At 50.6% G+C, this 22,616-nt stretch overlaps 1 protein-coding gene across 1 annotated transcript; it reads right to left on the bottom strand.

Annotated features, from left to right (window-relative positions):
• Positions 1-16,485: 16,485 nt before the first annotated feature.
• Positions 16,486-18,010, bottom strand: HO133_007553 (uncharacterized protein; the record flags this gene model as incomplete). Its single annotated transcript, XM_037298444.1, has 6 exons — positions 16,486-16,790; positions 16,918-17,270; positions 17,391-17,412; positions 17,464-17,585; positions 17,636-17,935; positions 17,997-18,010. 6 exons carry the CDS (start codon positions 18,008-18,010, stop codon positions 16,486-16,488), a joined length of 1,116 nt encoding a protein of 371 aa, XP_037157079.1.
• Between the last annotated feature and the right edge of the window lie 4,606 nt (positions 18,011-22,616).

Genomic DNA, 22,616 nt, shown 5'->3' on the forward strand with positions numbered 1-22,616 from the left:
GATGGATGGGACTACGGCTGGACGTGCCTTGGGTCTGGTTCAGATTGAGCGATACGAGTGTTTGAGAAGCAATCAACGTCTCAGCATGGAGGAGAGTTGGCACGTGAGCAAATGCCGAAAAACACAGATGATAAATAAGGTATGTATGGAGAGCGTGGCCATGATCAATCGACTATTTTCGATCTCACACGACTAAGTTAGGTCTCTCACCGACGCACTCGTGGATCTATCCGCGCCTAGGAAGTTTTGTCAGCGTGTCTAGTTCCTTCTATGCATGCGTCCTTCCTACATCCTTCCATGCAATTCCATCATTGTTCCTTTCATGTAGCTAGTTATAGATAGCAGTGCTTTGTTCTCCATCAACTACATAATGGTTGATGGCCCTATCACTGAATCTACATGTATTCTATATTATTATCGTTGTGTCTCGCTGAGAGGTTATGAGTCTGGGTTGATGTCGATGATAGATTGATATCGTATTAAATCTCACTATCGTCCCCTTTATTGGGCCTGATGAACCATAAACTTATTTACGAAGGTCGTTAGGGGAGGATTTTTTTCAATAGGATGTTAGAAGCCAGTGTCAGAAGCCAGTATTAGAAGCTAGTGCTAGAGATGCTTGATGCCTGTGTCCGATGCCTGTACCAGACGCCAGTATATCCCAAACGAAGTCAATTACTTGATATACCCTATAATAAGCCGACAACAAGGCCATTAGGGGAGGATTTTTTCAATAGGATGTCAGAAGCCAGTGTTAGAAGCCAGTACCAGAAGCCAGTGCCAGAGATGTCTGATGCCTGTGTCCGATGCCTGTATCAGACGCCAGTATATCCCAAACGAAGTCCATAAAGCCCTCTACGGAGGTATTCGACAAGGCAGTTAGGGGAGGACTCGACAGTTTAGAAAGATGTTAGATGCCAGTGTCAGATGCCAGTGCCAGAGCCAATAAGATGCCCGTGCCCGATGCCAGTATCAGAAGCCCGTACACTTCGAAGTCGAATTAGTTACTCGATATACCCTACAGCAAGCCGCCCATCAAGCCCCAAAGAACGACCCCACAAAGAATAAGTACACGAGGATACCTAGGACGGTCTGAACGATTCGGAGGATCCTAAACGGATGTCATTGGACTGGGGGAGTTAAGGAGGAGTGTGAACACCAAAAAAAAAACCAGAGCGAACAATCAGAGCGATTCGGAGGACCCTGGACCAGAGCACTAGAATGATACATGATTTTGGCGTTGGAATAGAGCTATTTGGATGTCACTAGACAGGGGGAGTGTCAGCGTGTCTAGTTCCTTCATGTTCTATGCATGCGTCCCTTCTATATCCTTCCATGCATATTCCATCATTGTTCCTTTCATGTAGCTAGCCATAGATAGCAGTGCTTTGTTCTCCATCAGCTACATAATGGCTGATGGCCTCACTACTGAATCTACATGCATTCTACATCATCACCGTTGTGCCTTTGGGCCTGACGAACCACAAACTTGCAAGATCTATTTCATTCATTTCGAACAGAAGGAAGGATTCACAAAGACAATAGATTTACAACAAGGCCGTTAGGGGAGGATTTTTTCAACAGGATGTCAGAAGCCAGTGTTAGAAGCCAGTACCAGAAGCCAGTGCCATAGATGCCCGATGCCTGTGTCCGATGCCCGTACCAGACGCTAGTACATCCCAAACGAAGTCAATCACTCGATATACCCTACAACACCAAATAAGGCCGTTAGGGGAGGATTTTTTCAATAGAATGTTAGAAGCCAGTGTTAGAAGCCAGTACTAGAAGCCAGTGCTAGAGATGCCTGATGCTTGTGTCCGATGCCCATACCAGACGCCAATACATTCTAAACGAAGTTAATTACTCGATATATTTTATAATAAGCCGCCTATTAAGCCCTACACGGTAGGTATCTATATCACTTTAAAACAACTACTTATTTATTCTAAAGAACGACCCTATAAAGAATAAGTATACGAGGATATTTAGGACGGTTTGAACGATTCGGAGGATCCTGAATGGATATCATTGGATTGAGGGAGTTAAGGAGGAGTGTGAATATCAAAAAAAAAACCCCTTTAGAGCGATCCCGAGGATATGATTTTGGTGTTGGAATAGAGCTATTTGAATATCACTAGACAGAGAAAATATCAGCGTGTTTAGTTCCTTCTATGCATGCGTTCTTTTTACATCCTTCCATACATATTCCATCATTATTCCTTTTATGTAGTTAGCCATAGATAGTAGTGCTTTGTTCTCCATCAACTACATAATGGCTGATGGCCCTATTACTGAATCTACATACATTCTACATCATCACCGTTGTGCCTCGCTGAGAAGTTTCACTGGCCCGCTGTCGGTAGTGGAGACTGCATGTACAGAACGAGTGGGTTGATGCGATGGCTCTAGAACTGTCTGTTTGCTGTTGTCTGCTGTAGCATGGTTGTTCCTATCGTCGCTCCGATGCGCTTTTCATCGCGCCCACTTTCTCTTGCGGGAATCGCTTGCGACTTTGATGTCGACTTTTTCACACATAGTGGGAACTTGGCCTGCGGGGCCGAGTATTGGTGGTTGGCTTTTTTAGAATTGTGCCGACTACTGAGACCTTCAGGCTGGCATGAGGCTCGTGTCGATCTTGAAAGACTCGTGTTTATTGATTCGATAGATATGTGTTACCAACAACGGGGTTAGCAATGCATCGTATTGTACTGTATTTCTTTCAGGACTATTGTTGATTGGGAATTAGCACCGACGAGAAACAAGCGAAGCAAATCGCACCCATCCAGCGGACCGAAGTCCAAGCTTCAGCGCGGTGGTATGAGCTCTCGAGGCAGTTTCATCCAAAGGCAACGGCGCACGAGAGCGGAATGGAAGGGTCTCAACGTACGGCGAGAGAGAGAAGGCGCCGTTGGGGTTGGTCTGCCGCATGTGTCTTCTTGGATGGTGGCGGGCGACTCGGAGTGCGTTTTGGGGTCCCGACCAGGCTGGGGGGATTACTGGCTTTGTGCTAGTACTCGGCTTGCGCAACGACCCTTGCTGGCTGTTTCACTCGTCGAGTCCTCAATGGACGGCTGCCTGCGATGAAGGGCATCTTGTAGCATCACAGCAGAGACTGCATCGGAGATGATACTCGCTGATACTTCATCGCGAACGCAGCGGTCTAGGGATGTCTGTTTCCGTTGGTCTGAGAGGCGTGTCTGAGATGCGCGGGACAGGCGGGGATATCTGCGGTCGAGGAGCTGCTACTTCGGTCCGTCTCCCTATCTGACACCCACCAGTCGCAGGTATCATCGAAGCGCCATGGCAAGGAGGCTGCTCCGAATCATATCTATCGCTGTTGCTGGCGTTGCGGGTCTTTAATACCAGATAGCCGAAGGAGTTGGTCTGTCTGACTGTAGTAGAGGTTCGAAATAGGAGATCTGATGCAAGCATTTACTTCAACATGAATGCTTTACTGGAAGCTAAATGTTTGGAGTGATATATAGCATCCGGAAGAGAGTTGTGATGTGGAGAGCATTTTGGGGAGAAGGATGTATTGGAATCATATGAGTACGTATGTCCAGAACCTGGGAGGTCTGTTTGGCCAGGCCACCATTGTTTCTTATAGATATAGATAAAGGAGCTGATGAGTTGATTGGTATCTGATGCGTAACAGGCTGTCATTCAGTCAAAATATCAGTGAGCCCCTTGATCGTCTTCAGTAGTAGTAGAAGCCATCCCATCTCTGGATTGCAGTCATAGCGTGTCTCTACCTTGCCGGCAAGGATGTATTCATCTTACCCACAGTCTCACGGAGTGCTCATGGTTCAATTCAGATCGCGGGGAAAAGGATTGCGGGTCAACAGGACCGTGTAATATGCAGGGTACAAAATATTGTGCTGCCTCAGTGCCCGACAGTCCAATTGCCGCTCAACTGGGCAAAATATTTGAAGATAGATGTCTCTGGTGGTGGCCGAACTGCCACGGGTGGAAGGGCAGCAGGCCGAAGTCATCCGTCCGTCGTGCTTGACGTGTGTGATGAGGAGTCTTGCCCTGTTGATAAGCACCGGGTTAGTGACTAGCATGAACGCTTTAACACGCATGACATATAACACAGGACATACACCGAGTCCCGTCCGACTCTGCAAGATGGCAGCAGATTTCAGGATATCTTAGATACAGATGCACTTTCTCGAACTTGGTTCGGCGGTACGCCGTGCGACATTGCTTCTCTGGATGAGAGACACTTGACGTGAAGGTCAAGGACACGCCGTGCTAGGTTCAGCTGCATGCCTTGAGACGTCCCTTCCCTGGATCAGAGATCCTTGATGTGAACAGTCAACGACAGCCTGTGGCGGTGGTGGGTTTCTTCGTCGACCAAGAAGTGGTCTTGACAGCTGTGCACATCTGAACGCGTTCAAGGTCCTCCATTTCGCTAAACTACACATTGAGGGGGGAAGAGTGTGCGTACTAATGTTACAGCTACAACCGTACGAGATACGAATATGTTGCGTGCTATACCAAATGAGGTACCAATTGCAAGTCTAGCCAGAACTTCGACGAAGAGGGTGAGGCTTTGGTCGATTCTACGCGATTGGTAGATGGAGGCAGGATCCCTTGCAATTCGTCGTGTAGAGGCTGCGGTCAAGGTGGGCTTGAACTCGTCATCGAGAGGTGGTTCGTTCTCTGAAACAAGTGGAGTCTGACCCCGGTGTCTGTTGGATCTTCTGGGACTTTACCAGCTCACTTGGGTTTGGAAAAAGGCAGAGACGTTCCCGGAGGAAGTGGACTTCATTCCGAAGGAGGGTGAGTCACTTTCGACGTGCATTAAAATGGTTCTGGGCAGCGGAGAGACCGTTTCTTGCTGTATCTTTAGATTACAACATTGGTGGGAAACATCGGCATTTTCCGTCCGTAGTCGACGAGAAAGAAACGGGTAGAAGGAAGACACTCTACGGATCCTCCGCTATTTACGACACACAATTGCCAAAACTTTCGGCACTCACGTAAAACAGAGGGCGACCCATGTCTTGGGTGAAGGTCGCAGTGGCCGAAGATTGGCCTTCAATTTGTTCAGCATTCGGCTAGGACATAATAACATTGCATCGCCACATTCGTGAATGGTAGCAGAAGCTGCTCACATTGGTTGGAATGACTGGCATTTAGGCAGCAGCAGACTTGGGCCCGCCTATTAACGTTACAAGTTGGCAAAAGGCGTGCACCCTCCGGGCCCAGGCAACCTCCATGACTCTGTACAGAGAGCCCTGATAGAACCTCCATGCGGCCTTGACAATAAGATACTCATGATGGGGGGTCAACCATGTGGCAAAGAAGCGAAAATGACGATGCCTTGAGGGATTTCCCCTCGGTAGCCTTGCACCTTAACCGTGCCCTGCATGTTAAGTTGAAGTCTAGCACGGCACTTTCCCTACCAGTGGAGGTGTGTCGAATCCGCGAAAGTCCGCCCGACTCCATACTCGGTCGACGCGATGCTTGGAGGTCGGCACAAGTTTTCTGAGTGTAAAGCTGAAAATAGAAAATAAGGATTGGCAAAATAGAAGCAACACGAAGATTCCACAGCACAAGCCACCACCACCTTACGGAATAGGCAAATTACTTCTATGTTATTACACCAAAGAACACGGGCTTTCGGAACTGAGGGAGAGGTGTAGTGAGTATTCTACTTCGAGAATAGAGGCCACAGCCTCCTACCATTATCGTGATCTTGGGGGCGGAATCCGTGCCCGGGGACAGGTAACGCCAGCTGTTCCGTATCGCTGTAGCGACTGTAGCGAAAATATGCAGGGCATGTCAACTGGCGCAATATTGTGCAAAAGCGTGGCGAATTGAACGAGAGAGAAACATTCATGATTACAAAGCATGTATTTTCATCAATTTCCTAGACTCGATCAGAGTCATGTGAAGGTGTCTACCCACGGAGGGATCGGCGGTTCAAGTCTCACGGTTGCTCCAGCGTCAATCATAGGCTGAAAGCCAGCGATGTGGCATGGATGTGTTTGCGAATGTGACGGTATCTCCAGATCGATTGGTTCGCACTACTCATCAACGTTGCAACACACCTGCACACGCGGCCAATGCAATCTTTGTCCCTTGGGAGTGGGACGGAAGGTTCGCACAATCTCGTGTTCAGGCCGCAGATGAGAGGATTTGGGTGGCTAGAGGAATGCCCCTCTGGCTGTGCCGTAGCTGGTCGATGCTAGCGTGTCGGACTAAGCCAGAAATCATGTTCTGGGTTCAAAAGGTTTTGTTTCATGGTGTCTGTTTCAGCCTCACGAGGCTCACCGAGTACTGCCGAGGTTCAACAATGGACGGTCCCTACTCCTCTTTCCTCACAGGCTCACATCATCGTCATGATCATCGTAAATCGAAACATATATGCAGTCATCGATAGAGGCGTTGGAGTAGTGGGGTCCATATTAACCTAGTCCATAGTCATTAGGGGTTTGGGTGATACTTGCTAAGGTTCGTGAGTGAGTCTCTGAGTTGCGACTGGACTGTAGATCTCCATGCAGATGTCAACCTTTAAGGTTCGTTACTTCTGTTATACCATCACGGTTGCTACATTGTGTCGCCTTTACTTGCTCTTTTCCAATTTGCCACAATTCGATAGGTATTCCATCCTCCTCCTTTCTTTGGAGGAGGGAAATCCCTGGACTTGCGTTCGGTATGTCATGATTCTATGTGAGAGTCAAGTCCGTTCGGGCATTGCGACCAGGCCGAGGGGTCCGGTGAAGCCCTAAACCTTTTGAAGGACACCCCGGGGACAGCCAAAAGGACATTGATCAACCCCATGGGCGATCGGCGAAACGGACGTTTCGCAGCCCGGGAGACCCGGGGGCTGCGGCTAATGCACCCTCATTTTTAAGGGTCATGGCTCATATTTGTTTGGCTCATGACCCCTAGGAACCTCGTGGCCTCTTCAACCATCGTGCCCGGGAGTGGTCTGTGCAACCCCTGTAATGACTGAGGCTAGGCCTGCCGCCTCTCAATTTAAGGGTTGGCCTTAAGGTTCAACGCGCACTAAACCTCCCACCCATCATGATTATTATTTTGCCCCATCTTTGTTTTTTGCCAACTGTGCCATCCTCGCACTCTCATTTCTTCCCCCCCCCCAAACAAAGACTCAAATGTACGCTTATCGCTTCACTTGCTTCTTTAGACCTCGGTCGTGAGCTCCCAACTATCGCAGCAGTGTCCACGAATGTGGCACAAACACAACCTATAACATTATTACCGTCCATCCCAAATCAAACGCAGAATTTAGCGGCAACACGGGCGGCTCACTTGCTTTCCAAAAGTATGACTAGTGGCCAAAGGGACACAGCCTGGTCCGATTGTGGTTAGTGACCCATGGAGCAAGTGGGCAGCTCCTACTCCCTGCAAAGTATCCGTGACGCACATCCAGGCGTCTAAATCTTCAACATCACCTGCTTGTCTGCTCTCCGACTCCGCTTCATAAGACTTTACATGTGACTGTGAGTGCAAGGACGGAAGTGGCTGGCTATCAATCACCAATCATCCATCAACCAACGTCTGGAGATACGTAGGTTTCCCGAGCAAGCCATGGACCGAGGACTTCGCCTCACTTGAGAAATTTGCCCAAACGGCCCCCACATTCTATACAATTCAATCTACGTATTCGACCGCAGTCCACCATCTAAGAAATTCTCTTCGTATATCAATTCCCTCGTCCCCCGAGGATACGAAGAAGTAAGCAATGTTTCCCGGATCGCCAACAGATGAGAACCGTGGGCCCAGCTTACTCATTGTCGAATGGCTTACCCTGGCTTTGGCGCTTATTGCCGTCGGGTTGAGACTTCATGGCCGATGTATCTCGCTGAATATCCCGGGATGGGACGACCATACGATACTGGCGGCCACTGTAGGTCTTATCAAGAAATGGTGTAAAGGAAAGGTGTTTGCTGATGTCGATTCCAGGTCTTCGGAGTTGCACAGGCCATCATCAGCGTCATCCAAGTTGACAATCGATTTGGGCATCATGCAGCGACTCTGACTCCTCATCAACTCTCAGCAACCATCATGTGGACAACGATAACCGGAATGCTTCAGATCCTCGGGACACTGCTTGTTCGACTTTCTTCGTGTCTCCTGGTTCTCCGAATGCCCCCGGTTGGACACACGAAACAGCTGCACGCTCGAGCAATCTACATGCTCATGGCCTTCTTCCTTATCATCTCGACCGCCTCATTTTTCGTCTTGTGCTTCCAGTGCATGCCAATTCAGGGTCTGTGGGATGAATCTCTTCATGCTCGCTGCATCCCGAAGGAAACACGGGGCATGATTCAGAAAGTCTTCGGTAGTAAGTCATGGGGAGTCGAAGATACTTTTTCGGGGGTTTTGCTCACCAACCACAGTCTTCGATATCGTCATCAATTTCCTGACTGCCAGTCTCCCCTTGATCTTCTTACTCAACCTCCAAACTCGTTTGAGGGAGAAGTGGGGAGTCCTGACGATCGCCATTTTAGCCTATGGGTAAGCGGAACCATTCACTTGGGGGGGGGGGTTGAATGACCAGAAATCTGAATTTGCAGCTGACAAATTTGTAGCACTGCCGGCGCTTCTATTTGCAGAGTGTATTGTGGGACAGGCGGTGACGATCCAAGCTGTAGGTCATCTTGCTAGGGTCTCGTGACATAATCAAGCTAATCTAAAAATCCTAGGGGATTTGGCTTGCGTTGAGATTTGCTTGAGCGTCGAACAAAACATCGGCACCGTCATTACCTCAATACCGACCTTGGGCGATCCGTTTCTCATCTTTCTAGATCACACCCGCACTTCTTTCCTGGGCAGGTATCTCTGGCCGAACCCACCGCTTCCCTCCTGCTGGGGGGATTCGCAAAGCGATGACATTCACCTGCAAAATGTTCCCAACTTCCCAGACGGGCAATTTGACCCTGAATGTGACGCAGCAATTGAGGATGCCAACTTCTGGCACGCCGTGGACTCACAGATGGGAGGGTTGAGCTTCGATGCGTGCGCTCGACCGCAGAAAGCGTATTGCCCAAGCAAGCGGAGCTCGCGACAATCTAGCAAGACTCGCTCCCGTTGGGGCAGCAGACCTACCTCCCGGTGGGGTAGCCGATCGAGCAGTCCGAACCCCAAGAAACAACACTCGACCCCCTCGAAGGAAACTCCTCCTAAATCGACCTTCCCCAGAAGCCATCCCCCGAAATCAACCACGCCGACTTCCACTCCTCCCAAATCCACCACCCCGATATCCACTCCTCCAAAATCCAACACTGCCAGGTCCAGCAAAACAAGTTCCCGAATGTACTCTCGCGGGCCCAGCGTCGACAGATCGCCCGGGAGTTCAGACAGGAGAAGCTTTCGGAGCCGGATATCCCGGCCGTCCTCGTGGATAAGATGGAGCTGGAGGGCAGGCGATGACCCGGGGTATGACGAGGGTGATGGACCTTGACGAATGATATGACTTTGGGATATTTACAATGGGAAAACAATAGACTGCGCTTGATGAAGGAGGAACGGCAGAAGGTAGATCCACATATGGGAGGGCATGCGAAGATGTTCATCGCTACGGCGAATGCTCGCGAGGAGCTAACATCGAGGTTGCGCATGTGCCCGGGCACCATGATGGAGGTAGCCGGAAGGATTCCGCGCAAGGATCTGGGATGCGAAAAAGCATGGGTGTGCTCTGCCAGGCTTGACCGCACGGCCGAGACGGCCATGGGAGTCGGGATTGCCGCACCTCACATCCGTTTCGTCTTCTTCGATACCCCGGAATTGATACCGCGTACGAAGACAAGGAGTACATAGAGTCGTGAGACTATACCACTCGCTTTGAAGGAAGGAAGGAAGGACGGTAGGAAGGAAGGAAAGCAGAGCTCACGCAGATACATATCCTGTAACTAGACGCAACTCACATACCTTCAGATTCTGGACGTACCCATTCTAGCATCATCGTCGAACGCGCTTCTGCCTCTCTCTCCTTCCCTCTCCTCTCCTCCCTTTTATCCGTCAACTCACTCACTCACTCACGCCCAAGGCTTGAGGAAATGGCTCTGTCGCGACCGTGAACCATCCATCCCAATCCCGCCAACCGACACCCATCGACATTTTTATCCGCGACGGAGACAGAGGAGAGCAGAACGTAGACCGCGTGCGCGGCTCGAGACCCTCTTTGTAGTCGTCCTCGTCCTCGTCCCAGTAGCGTAGGTATGTTTGTGAGGTAGCTCTTCGAAAGTCCTAAACGCCGGTTTCCCCCCCCTCCATTCCTTCTCGTGCTGAGGGGCGTTGGTGTTTCAGACGAGGGGGATGAGATGGGGGGGGGGGATATTGCTTCAGGGGCCGCGCTGCAGTTTTGATTTGATTTGATTTGATTTGTTTTCCTTTTCCTTTTCTTTTTTCTTTTCCGTCTTCGGTTCGGTTTGGTTTGGTTTGATTGGAGGGATGGGCTCTCGGAAAGGGGGGAAAGTTTCTACGCGAGGGATGGGAGGTGGTGCGCGTGTGGAGGTACGTTTTTCACTGTCCGTTTTTCTGAGTCTCAAGCTGCGCTTTTCGCATGCGGATGCAGTGGGGAGTGTGAGGGATGGGTGTGCGGGTGCGTGCATGCGTACATTCGGACGTGTTTCAGAGATTGTGCACGTGTTTTTGTACCTATGTGTGTGTATATGTATATGTATATGTATATGTATACTCATTGTAATGATAACGACGATGTCTAGCTGTCGCTAGGATGTCCTGTGTGTGTGTATGTGTGTGTGTATGAGATCTAATCTATCTATCTGTCCACAGCATCTGTGCATGCCATCGCGGCGCCGCGATGCTTTGCAGAATGCATCCATCGTGTCTGTCGACCTTTCCGCCTACGAGCTTCGCCGGAGAGGTGGGATCCGTAGGCCTGAGCCATCTGCTCTACGTTGATTGAAAAGGAGACGGATAACGACGAAGCGTTTGCAGAATCGAAGTGCCTTTTGCGACGCGTACTGACGGCGCTTCCGAACGGGTTGGGGATTGGAAGGGCAGGGTTTATGGGTACTTGCGGCGAGCTCTGGATCGAGAGGGTATTGTTTGTGAGGCTTGACCTTTATTCTATCCAGTCTGGGAAGAGGCTGTTGTGGGATGGATGGAATGTTCGGCGTCCAAGGGATGCAGAGATGTATCACGGTGGGAGGACGGAGCGACCCGTCGGGAGGGGGGTACCTCGATGTGGACAGGTGAGTGTGGTCCTGCGCACTTTATAATTTCCTCTTCCTGTCGCCGATGAGAGATTGTCGGGCGTGGTGAAGGAGGTTGGAGACGGATAGGTACCGTACTTGATCTTTTATTATTGACGAGATCCGATGAAATGGAAGGGGAGATTGTTTCATTTCATTTCCCAATTTCGCCCCCAATGATTACCATAGTATCATCGTGCCTAGGGTGATAATAAGATCCTCTAGCCGTGGGGGCCAAGTCTGAAGGGGAGAAGAGATCGTTTTAGAATTGGGGGCGATCGAACAAGAACAAGAGGAGCCGAGGAAGAGGATTTTCCTAACTGTTAAAGTTCCTTGCTCGCAACTGTGGCTGTGTGGATACTAGTCCTTTGCGTATATATCTGAGTTCACGACTAAAACAAATTATATTAATTAAAGAGACCGGCGGCCTGTACTTGTTGTTTGTTAAGTTGTTGGGGCTTCGTCATCTGCTGTTTATGATCATGAATGCCTTCCCTTCTGAATAATAGATTGCGGTGGGCAGTGTAATGGTCGCACTAATCTTCGCAGATGTTGTTATGTGAAATTGGACGCGGTTGAGCGAGCTGCGAGTCCTGCCCATACTTTATGGAGACTTTAGTTCTTGCGCAAACCCCTTCGCGCACCGCTGTGCAAATCCAATCTGCGAATCTTTATTTGGAAATTTTGGTGTTACATCTCGCATATCCAGAATTGCACCCAGATTTTGCCAACCAAGAGGGCACCTATTGGTTGCACCCAAAGGTGTCGAGTGCCGATAGAATCCAACCTGGTCATCAGACCGGCAGTGAGTCTGGATAGAGAACTAATCAGATTGTGTATACTGGGACCTATTCATCGGACAGGCGGTGCTACTGACGACGGCGGGAGCTCCTGTTTGCCCTATCCTGCTGGAGCACTTGCTTTTAGAGATGAGGCTGGTAGACATGCGCACTATGGTAGCAAGACAGACATGTTTCAGCTACATTGATGATAAGATGAGAAGGAACGTTGAACATGGCCGCGAAGTGCGGACACATCAGGCTGTGCTCGTCACTACTGCAATGTCGTTGTCTCTGTTGCCGATGAAAGATACCCACGTAGACTTTGGAGTTAGAATTGCTTATTCGGGGTAGGAAATCCAGGTCTGGGGGGTAGAAGGGTCTTTTTGCTCCCGAAACATGTCTTGCGACTCAATTTCATTGCCAAATAAGAAGAACTAGCGCCCGAATGTGCGTATTTGCGTCTCGTTGGTTGTTACTACCCCCGTTCGTCGAAGAAAGTCTGTGGGTAGAATGATTTTCTGGCTAATGAGGCCTTTACTGTAGCAAGTTGAAGCGTTGAGGAAGAAACAAGGTTAGATCTTCAGCGTGTTGGCTGCGCTTTGGTGCAACAAGGACACCCATCAAATCCCCAACGCGGAATGCCCCCTTCTATACCTATCCTTCCTACCCCTCGCGGTTTTGGTCCAAGATCTGAGACGTACGGATAGAAGCAAATACCCAAGTTGCCACGATGTAACATGATAGCTCGCGACGAGAATCCGGCACTCTTGTGCCATCTCGACGACACGACGACACTCTCAGCTTCGAAGATATGAGATTTGCACTCTGCCAAGCTGATGGTGACGTTCATGTTGCCTCCGCTGCATTAGCGGGCGGTATAAGAAGCGAAAATTTTCTTGAAATGGTCCATTGTGGAAATAACGTGGATCAAGAGTAAGCTTAATGGTCTAAGATCATCTCACAGGAGGTTTTGCCAATGAACAATATTGTGGCCTTGCGTTGGAGATCGGTTAGCAGCGGCCAATGCCTGGATTGTCTTCTTGTCTTGTCTTGTCTTCCTTCACATCAGGCAGGACGGCGCTACGATACACCTATCCGCAATTCTGTCGCTATACCTGACAACAGTCCATTATCACGCCTGAAATCTTGCGGAAAGTGTGGAAATATGTTCCCGGCCTTGTTGTAGGGCTACCCACTACTACAGCAGTAGGCTTCACAGCCGTCCTTCATTGATTATACAACCTCTTGCAACCTCATATTATCACGGGAAGCTCATACGGCCCGCGCCAACATTCTTTGGTGTAACAGGAGGCTGCAAGTGCTTCTGTTATTACGAAGGAGAACGGCTGTGGAGCCTACTATGTAGTAGTGGTGACTAGCCCTACACGGCGCGTACCTATTCCATAAGTCATTGCATCAATGCTAAGGGAACTTATACTGCTCACAGCATCGGATGGATCCGAACGCTCCTCTAACAGCACACTGACGAGCGGCAATGGCAAGCTGCGATGAGAAAAAAGACTGGTGAGATCGAAGCCGGCGAGCTCGCGTACTGCCGCGCTCGGTGTGGTCATTATCTCGGACGTGCCTGGTAATTCTCGAGAAAGACCGAGAAAGGGGGGTCCGGGTAGCAGCAATTATGGGAAATGCCGGAGCTGTCCGATTCATGTCGATACGGCGTATCTTTTGTCTGCAATAATTGTGTCTTTACGGCATGGGCTGTGGAGTAAAAAGGATGTCGCCTGAACACTTCTTCTGCCCGTTCGGTCGATATCTCTACTGTTATCACGGCGAATTCCGTACCTGCCTAATTTTCAAGCTCCACTTGTCACTGTCTCGTGTCGTCCCTGGAGACTGCTTCAGGAAAGCGAGGCTGTCCCACGCATGATTGATGCAGGTTGTGTACTGGAACTTGCGAATGATTCACTCTAAGTGGTTGTCTGCTTGCCAATCAGTGACACAGGTCTGCATCTGTCTTGTGAAGACAAGTTATTCAGAAACGGTAATACCGTACATCCGTGTCTGACCCTGCATGCATGGTCGCCGAGAACCCGTGTTCGCTACCGATGCCAGTCACACTCGACATAAAATCTCGCATTGAACTTAGAGGAAGGCAGTCAAAGCACGGAAGATGGTCGCGAATCTACGCAGCCGACTCGATGGTAGTTGCTACCCTTTTGCCACTTTTCGACACGGCAGCGAGCGACGTAGAATGAGGTCAAGCTGGTGGAACCATCTTGGGTGGTCAAAGTTGAGCTATAAAAATATGATACAATGTACTCATCAAAGTCTCTTCGACCTTACCGTGGCTTGGAGAAAATAGCACGAAGCGCTTGATCCTGTGCATATAGTCGCGGTGGGGGTAGTGTGGGTAGGACATTCGCTAAGCGCTGAAGTCAGTGAGCGTTAGCGTTTCGGAGGTTAAGAGATATGGGTGTCTGATGAAGAAGGATACTACCAGCGAGGTGGCATTGCTATACGTACGCGAGGAGCTTTCATGTCAGTATTGCTCGTCTTGTCTAGAGATCCACCACAGTGCCAGAAACACTGCCTTTTCAACCCGCTATCTGCAGCCGCGACAGTCCAACCGTCTCACCATTTGTGGCTGACGTGCTGGCTCAGCTCACCACTCTGATCTCCGTTCCCGGGCGCTCTGCTCGATCTTCGAGTCGTCTACCTAGTCCTTCTGGCCGGAGCTTTTGACAGTCGCGTTCGCCAGTCTTTCGTCACATTCGCCGGTGTTGGCGCAGGCGTCAATGTCTGCATTTCTCTTCTTCGGATTCTTGTGGAGCTCGGCCGACAGCTGAGAAGTTCTATCCCTGCTAGGCATTGGAATGGTTCTGTGCAGCCCGACTTCCTACTTGTGCTGCTGGGCCTACGGATTTGGCTTCGGGGTGACCTTTTTCTGTGTTTTGTTCAGCCTGTGGCCCCTTTTGTTGTTTTCTTTTCTCTCTTTTTTTGGAGCCATCCCGTCGCGGCGGACTGGGCGGGTGCGCTAACACTGCTATTTGTCTGCGGTAAGGAGACTGTGGTAGATAGGAACGAGACGATCGCACAGCGAGCTTTTCGCAAGGTTCCGATGTAGTGGAGGTGCAGTGCGGAGCAATGCCATCTAGTTTCATATATATTACTGGAAAATATCCATACGCAGCCTTGACTTCCAAGAGACAGGCCGGCCTTTGTCGGCATTTTGTCAAAGAAGCCAGCGGTGCGGACAGCTGTGGGATCTTTGTCGAGGTGGAGACTTTAGACTCTATGGATGTTGACATCGGGAATCGTACGTACGCAAGGAGCTAGCCGTCGAAGAAGTTCTGGTCCTTATGCGCGCGCGCAGTAGGCGACGAGAAGAGTGTGGACCGGAAGTACGACCGGGAAGTCTTCGCTCTGGAAGGAAGGGGATGTGGAATGTCTTGGTCGTCTCTCCCATCGTTGCAAAATTTCTCCGACTCCGTCGTCTTGCTCTTCTTTAGTGGTCGCCGGCGATGGCAAGGGTCTATGGCAGAATCTGAAATGTATTACCTCCTTCCTTCTTCATGAATTCGGTCCAAATTGCAATGATTTTCTCAGAGCTCAGCGGGATACCATTCTATCCGCGCCCTATCAATGTCCTCTTGATCCTTTCATGGAGCTAGATCTCCTCGCCCCTGTTCACTGACTAGCATTCAAGAGCGCATGAAACGAACGCACATGTCGACAACGACTTTTCGCTCCGGAACCTCGCTTCAGAGTTTTCCAACAGATCTTCGAGATTGGTGTCGCAGAGCCAATCGAGGGTGTGCATTTTACACACATCGCGTGAGGAGCTATCGCTGCGGGAACTTACGGGGGATGTAGTCGTCGTTCGAAGCAGAATCGAAAGCTGGGTCTGTTGTTGATGCGTGGCTGCGGACACCGCGACTCGCGCGGTTCCCATGCTGGAGCTCCGGAAGAGACCGCGGATCAAATCCCACACGCATGAGATGCACTTGCCAATGGCGAAAAAGGATGTAGGAAAACATGATTTGATTTCTACGACATAGAACCATACAGGAGATCTAAGTAATAGTGTCCGTCGCTGAACCGGTTACGAACCAGGGTATTAATGATGAATGGCAGCGAGCGTCGATAACAGCGATTTTTGTTGAAAGAAAGGCCCCATCAAACGCCCGCCAGGGAACGGGAAAAAGGAAAGAAAGAGAGAGAGAGAAAGAATACCCGACAAGACTCCTGTCCGCTCTATTACCACAATTTCCATTTGCCAGTCGCCCACTAAGGAAACAAAAGAATGTTCGACAAGATACCGTTTCCACTCTATCACCGCAGGTCCAAAGACGTTTCGCCCGACCAAAGGAAAGAGAAAGGAAAGCAAGGAATGTTCGACAAGACTCCGTTCCAATCTGGCGACCAGCACAACCCCAACTGGTAGTCCTCGCCCTCGAAGGTCGCAAAGTCGTGGCCTGAACCTCGACGGTACGACCAGGGACCTCATTTTCCCACCGTCCGCGCCCACAGGCCCCATCTTCACAACCCTAGTACCTCAACTCGAGCTGCCAGTCCTCGCTCTCGGGGTCCAGACTGGTGACCTTGACGTCGATGGGGACCTCGCTCTCCATGTGCCTCACGTCCTCGTCGGTCAGGTGCTGCACGCGGCCGCCGCCGCCGCCGTCGTGGTCGTCCGTGACCCGCACCGCCATCCGGACCCGGTCCCGCTCGTCGGTGCTGAAGCCGTACTTCTGCACCACGCGCTTGATGAGCTCCTGTACCGTCAGCTCGCGCAGGAAGACGGCCCAGTAGTGGACTTCGGTTTCGGGTGCGCGCACGTAGACGCTCAGGGCTGTGGGTTGGGGAAAACACGGAGCGGGTTAGCGATGTGGAATTCTTGTTTAAAGGAGGTGGGGTGGGGTCGGTGCTGGGGTCGGGGGGGGAAGGGGAAGGGGCAAGGGTGGTGGTGGCTTTCTTACCCGGCGACCTGTTGGGAGACGGCGTTCGAGCGCGCTGGTAGGAAGGGTCGACGTCGAGGACCTGGATCCATCGCGCAGGCCTGTTGTTGACCAGGAAGTTCTGCGAGGCGCCTAGCTGGACGAGCATCGGAGTTGGGCTGCCGGGATGGAGGGGAGTCTGGTCTTGCGGCATCATTTCATAGCCGGTGGGGCCGGGCAGTTGTCCTGGTGGGAGGGCCAAGGGACCGGGGTAAGGTGGGTATGGGGCATACTGCGGTGCGGGATAGCCTTGGGAGACTGGAACCGGGGTCGCGGTCCCGACTACCTCTCCCGGAGCTGGTTGCCCCATGAGCGATTGGTAGAGAGCCGTTTGCCTTGCAAAATATCAGCATCCCGCTTGAAATCCCGGGGCAGGATATATGTAGAAAGTTTTATTCGAGCCCAATCAGTTGTAAAAGAGCACGTCGCGGGGCTTGTTGCATTGATATACGCACCTCGCTGTAGATGAAGCCGGTCCTCGACCTCGTAAGTGAATTTCGACCGGTGAGGTTTCCCACGGGGCCGTACTTGGGTCAGTAGGCGTGGGTGCGGACGGCGGCTGGGATACATATTGGAAAGGAAGCGGCGCTCTGGCTTGCATGACAGAACGTCCCACCCTTGGGTCCACGTATGCGGGCGATGGGTCTCTCCTAAAGCAGCATGAGATTTGTCCACCAAAGTTTTATGATGGTTATCATACCACATTGGCGACAGGCCGGTCTGATTTATCTCAAACAAGGTGTCCTCCATGGCTGTCGACTCTTGGTGCGGAGGTTGGTTACCGAAACCAGGACCACCGGTAAGACTTATAGATAGGTCAGCATAAGAAGATCTTGCGTTCATCTGTTGGAATGTGTACGATAAGCCTGTTCGAAATTGACCCTCCATGTCCTCATTATAATAGGCGAGAGGTCCCATCCACATCGGTACAGGTTGATTGTTCCAGGGATTGGCGGTGGGTTGCTGAGGCACTTCGCTTGCAGATGTTCCTTCGTTGGCACTGGAAAGAGTCAGCCGATGTGGAAGGAGCGATAGTTATGAGGATAAGTTGAGTCTCTTACCGACGTTGAGACATTTTGACTTTTGGAGTCTTGCAAGTGATGCGGTTGACGGGTCTATTTAACGTTGCAAACGGAGACATATGATCCATTGACATCGCTTCGGATGCAGGCTCTCGAAGCCTAAGTAAAACAAGCAATCTGCAGAGGACTACTATGTCGTATGAGAAACGATATTACACGTACACAGGTTGTGGTGAGACCGTGATGGTAATACCTCATGGCATTGCTTTCCCCGGTCGATGCTGGGATCTACGGTACCGATCTCACGGCATCCACTGTAGACTTGCTCTTTTGAGTGAAGAAATCCTACAAGTTGGAAGCGAAAGCAGACAATCAGGTCCATCCAGCTCTGTCAAGTACTTGCACCCCGGACAATCGTCACAGTAGACCGTGTCAATCTCCACGGAAACACCTATCCGAGTAAGTTGGTTAGCGATAGTTTGGTCCGTTGAAACGTCGACACCCTCTTCCAGCGGCTAGTGCGTGTAGAAGAGCAGCCAGAGGAGCCACATCACATATGAAGAGACACATCACATGTGGCGCAGGGCCGCAACGAGCTCTCAAGTCACAATATCGTTGAAGCGATGACAGATGCATGTCACTCCATTTGGCTAGTCGTGAATCTTACACTCCACATGCTCCACAATTGACTTCTCTGGGTGTGGAAGCCGATGAAATCTTGTAATTTGAGGCGCCGAGCGATTGTGTGAGAGACTTATTAAATCGGGTCGTTCCCCAGCTCACATCTCTCTGCAGTCTTCGCACAGCTGAAGAAACCAACTTTTGGGAAAAGCTTCTGACGCGTACACAATCCAGACATGTCCTCCTTCCGAATGAGAATAAGAATACTGTAAAGGGGAATAGCGGTTAGGCACAGCCTCATTCTTTGTTTTCTTTTGCAGAAAGTGTGGCTCAATCGGAAGGGTTTAACGATCGGGGGTAACTGTAAAGGGTAGGTCCAAGGGTTGCGGCTGTCGCTATAGGGCAGCAATAGCCGCCGACTCTCCTCAACCCCTGCATATTCCTTCGAATTCTAGAACGCCTCGTGGAGCCGTGGCTGTGCTATGCAGAGAATTCACCAGTCCTTTTCCCTAAACCTTCGGAGTACTTCGTTCCTCCCACCAGAGTTGTCTGGTCATGCATCGATCATATCGACGTTGCTTTCGGTGTCTCCTAGCGAACGCGCAGTGACGGTAACAAACGCGCGTTGGATTTATGCCTTGAGATGTTGGCGATCTTGAACCTTGTGGGTGTGGTGTGTCTGGTGGTGTGGCCGGTAAGCCCGCAATTCATCGGGTCGGACGTACAACCACAAATGATGATCGCATTAATGATTCAAGTGATGAATGAGATTGGAGAGCAAGTGTAAGAAAAAGTAGCCGGTTCAAGATTTGAAGACGTTTGCAGACCAACCAAGCGTGACCTTCAAATCGCCAAGTTGTCAAGCCTGAAGATGCGCCTGCACGTGACATTGAAAGCAGACATCTACAGCTTGTGCACAAAAGACACCGACGGTCTCTCCGATCTGATAACCCGTAATTGCAGAAGCCCCTGACCTAGGACTCGGGATTATCCCGAGAACTGTATCTGGGTGCATGCATCTTGTTTGCGCCTCAATTGCCACCACATGTTGCATCCCGCGGATCCACAGCTCCCATAAAAGCTCTCGCGCTCCCCCCAAATGATCTACAGCAAAATGAGCGCCAAAAGCATCACCTTCTCTCGAATCTCGGTCAACTTAGTCGCCGCTGACTCGGGCGAACGTCGACATGACGCACTACAAAAGAATGCAAGTTGCGACGCTGGTATATACGTCGCACGCCTGCGACCCGAAAGATATTGATGCCACTCCAAGTTTGTTTAAGGAAATAGTGCCAATGGAAACGGAAGTGCGCTGGGGATTGCTTGGTACGGAAAGACCGTGGGAGGAAGCCTTGAACTCCTTGGCCTCGAGGCAGAGGGACAGAGGGGCAGAAGAGCAGAAGAACAGGGTTCTCAGGGGGTGAGGTAGCTCCTGAGCATCAGGAGCTGTACCTCGCAGCCTCACATTGAGCGCGGTGGACATCAGGATTCGGGCTGCAATATCGCACGCAGGCCTGTGCTTCCATGCCGGGATCGTCAAGTACTCTTCACTGCACGCTGCTCCTATCCAGATGTATAGGTTTCCCTCGCCCTCCCTGCGACAAGATTATGTCTTCTTCCGAAGAGATCCTTTCACCAGGGCCACAGGGGGGGCTACCCATATGTCGGTTGCTAGCTTCACTCCAGGGTCCAATTGAGGATCCTCGTCTATGTTTTGTTCCGTCAGGGGACAAGACTCGGAGCCGCTCTAGTTGTGGGCTTGAAAATGAAGCTCTTTGCAGTCAGGCAAATGGAATCCTTCGTCCTCTAAGGTATCGCGAGTGGCAGAGGATATGTTAGGAAAGAAGTGACTGTAATATTCATGATGGCGTAAATAGACCTCCTGATCGACTACATCCAGATGCGTTCGATCGGGTGAGCATATTCGGCTTCAAGCTTTGTCAAGACCTTGAGCCTGCGAAGGCTGCCTGTGTATTCGCTATGGCCTTTTCCTGTAGAGGCTGCTTGGAGGATTGATGTCATGAGACATTGTTTGGCATGGGCGCTTTTATCGCACTTGTAGTAAGGTAGCGGCGACCTTTTGCCCTTGGAAAGTTGGCCTAGTCTAATTAGCAGTTAGCACCGCTCTGCTTTCGGGGCTAGCATTGTGTTGCTTGGTCTGTCTTCTTCATTGGCTAATTCTATGCTGTACTGGTGGAATTCAGGACATAACAGCACGAAATATGGCAGCACACACTGCCACCAGCGCTCGTGGAAAGCTTTGCGTTCGTGTCTAAGACGATAGATGTATTAGCTACACCATTCTTTCAAGGCCATCGCAGACACACAGCACAGTCGGTATTCACTTTGAGAAAGCAGAAGCTGGGACTCTGGTAGTGGTTTCGCTGGTTTGTTTCTCAACTTTCAAGTCTGCTGTTGGCGAGCTTACCGGGCGGCTGAAAGGGAAGGGGACAAGGTGATCCCGGGAGTCAACCGGGAGTCAACGAAGGCTGTACCGGACTTCTGGGTCAGAACCTGGGTCGAGAACAAGATCTAACGGCGCTAAGCTCAATGAAGCTTATCTTATCGGATAAGATCCATCAATCCAATCCCACCATTTGCTCTGCTTGATGTTCTGGGCCTTGCCGTTGGACGAAACCATGAAATATTCAGACCAAGAAACCTGTACCGTACAGATGCTTCATGCGTCGACTCATGAGCGTTCCCATATCCTGCCTGTAGTCACGACACTGGGACTGGGGGTTAGTGGGTCACATCGCCCTGTTTCAGGCCCTTGTCACGACCCCTGCAAGGGGTAGGAGACAGGTGCCCATTACGAGCTATAGTGCACCTGTCAATGGCTCTTCTGCAGCGTATGCTGCAGGCGAATCTAGACGTGGATAGGACAGCCGTGTTTTCTCTAGGATTGAACCCGCAGAGGCACTGGGAGCAATCTCGCCAATGTTCAGAAACCAAGCTGTGAGAAAGCGGCAGGGTTGCTGAAGATGCAGCCTCCGCCGTTGTAGTGGACACCTGATGCTCTATGTAGGGTGAATTCTGGTGGATGCGTTAATTGAAACCTGATGTCTTCCTTCGCGGTCATGATGGTTGTTGATAAAGTCGTGACGAGGCAAAGGTCACGTCACCGAGTCAGAAAGTTGCAAGGCTAAGAACCAAGACTTGTTCCACTCTATCGTTAGCCGTACAATTTGAGCGCTGTATTCAGCCCCTACGTTGAGTTTAGGACCCCCAAACAATAGGCAAGCTATGTAGAGTCGACGTCCCCAAGTGAGTAGAGGCCCTGGCGGCGTCAGACATTTTAGAGATTACCTCCCGAGACCGCGTATCGTCCAGGCCAATCTCACTCACTGTTCTGCTTGAACACGATGTGTTGAAATTGATGAGAGGTTGAAGGATTCACTTGCTATGGAGTGGTATGTAGGTTACTTATATACCATGTGAAGCCACGCTAGTGCCATATTGTCATTGCCACCGTGATGGGTAGCTACAATACATTATGGTGCTGCAGCATGATTTCCAACACGATGGTATTTTCAGGACAAGCACCCAGAAAGTTAGAAGGTCTTTCGATATGGTTAAGCAAGCCCATATCATCATCCGTCAGCTCATGTCATTCAAGACCAGAGGGAAGTAAGCGGCGGAAAGAGACAGGTGTGTAAGAGCTGGCAAAGGTTTGTAGGCACGCCCGAATAGAGTGCGAGGTAAGAGCTATGTTGCAAACAGGTTGCTGCCTACAACCTGAAGTTCGTCTTTCCAAGCGCCTTCCACTAAATCCCAATTAATAAAGTCAACTTCGAGATCCTCAAGTATTTCATGGTTGGCTCCAAGCAAGTCACATCAAGCAGCGACCTCTTTGGATGATCGAATGCCTTGCCATGAAGATTTCTTGATCTGTGGGAGTTTAGCAAGCTCCAGACACGGCGACGCCGGGCTGATGTTGCAGGCAGACGCTGCACCGGTGATCAGGGAGAGGGCTTCGATGGCAGCCTGACTCTCTACCCAGTAGCCCTTTGAACCAAGAAGGCCATTAGGCATGCA

This window comes from Letharia lupina (genome assembly GCF_014066315.1).
Source record: "Letharia lupina isolate WasteWater1 chromosome Unknown contig_3, whole genome shotgun sequence".
Lineage (NCBI taxonomy): Eukaryota > Fungi > Ascomycota > Lecanoromycetes > Lecanorales > Parmeliaceae > Letharia > Letharia lupina.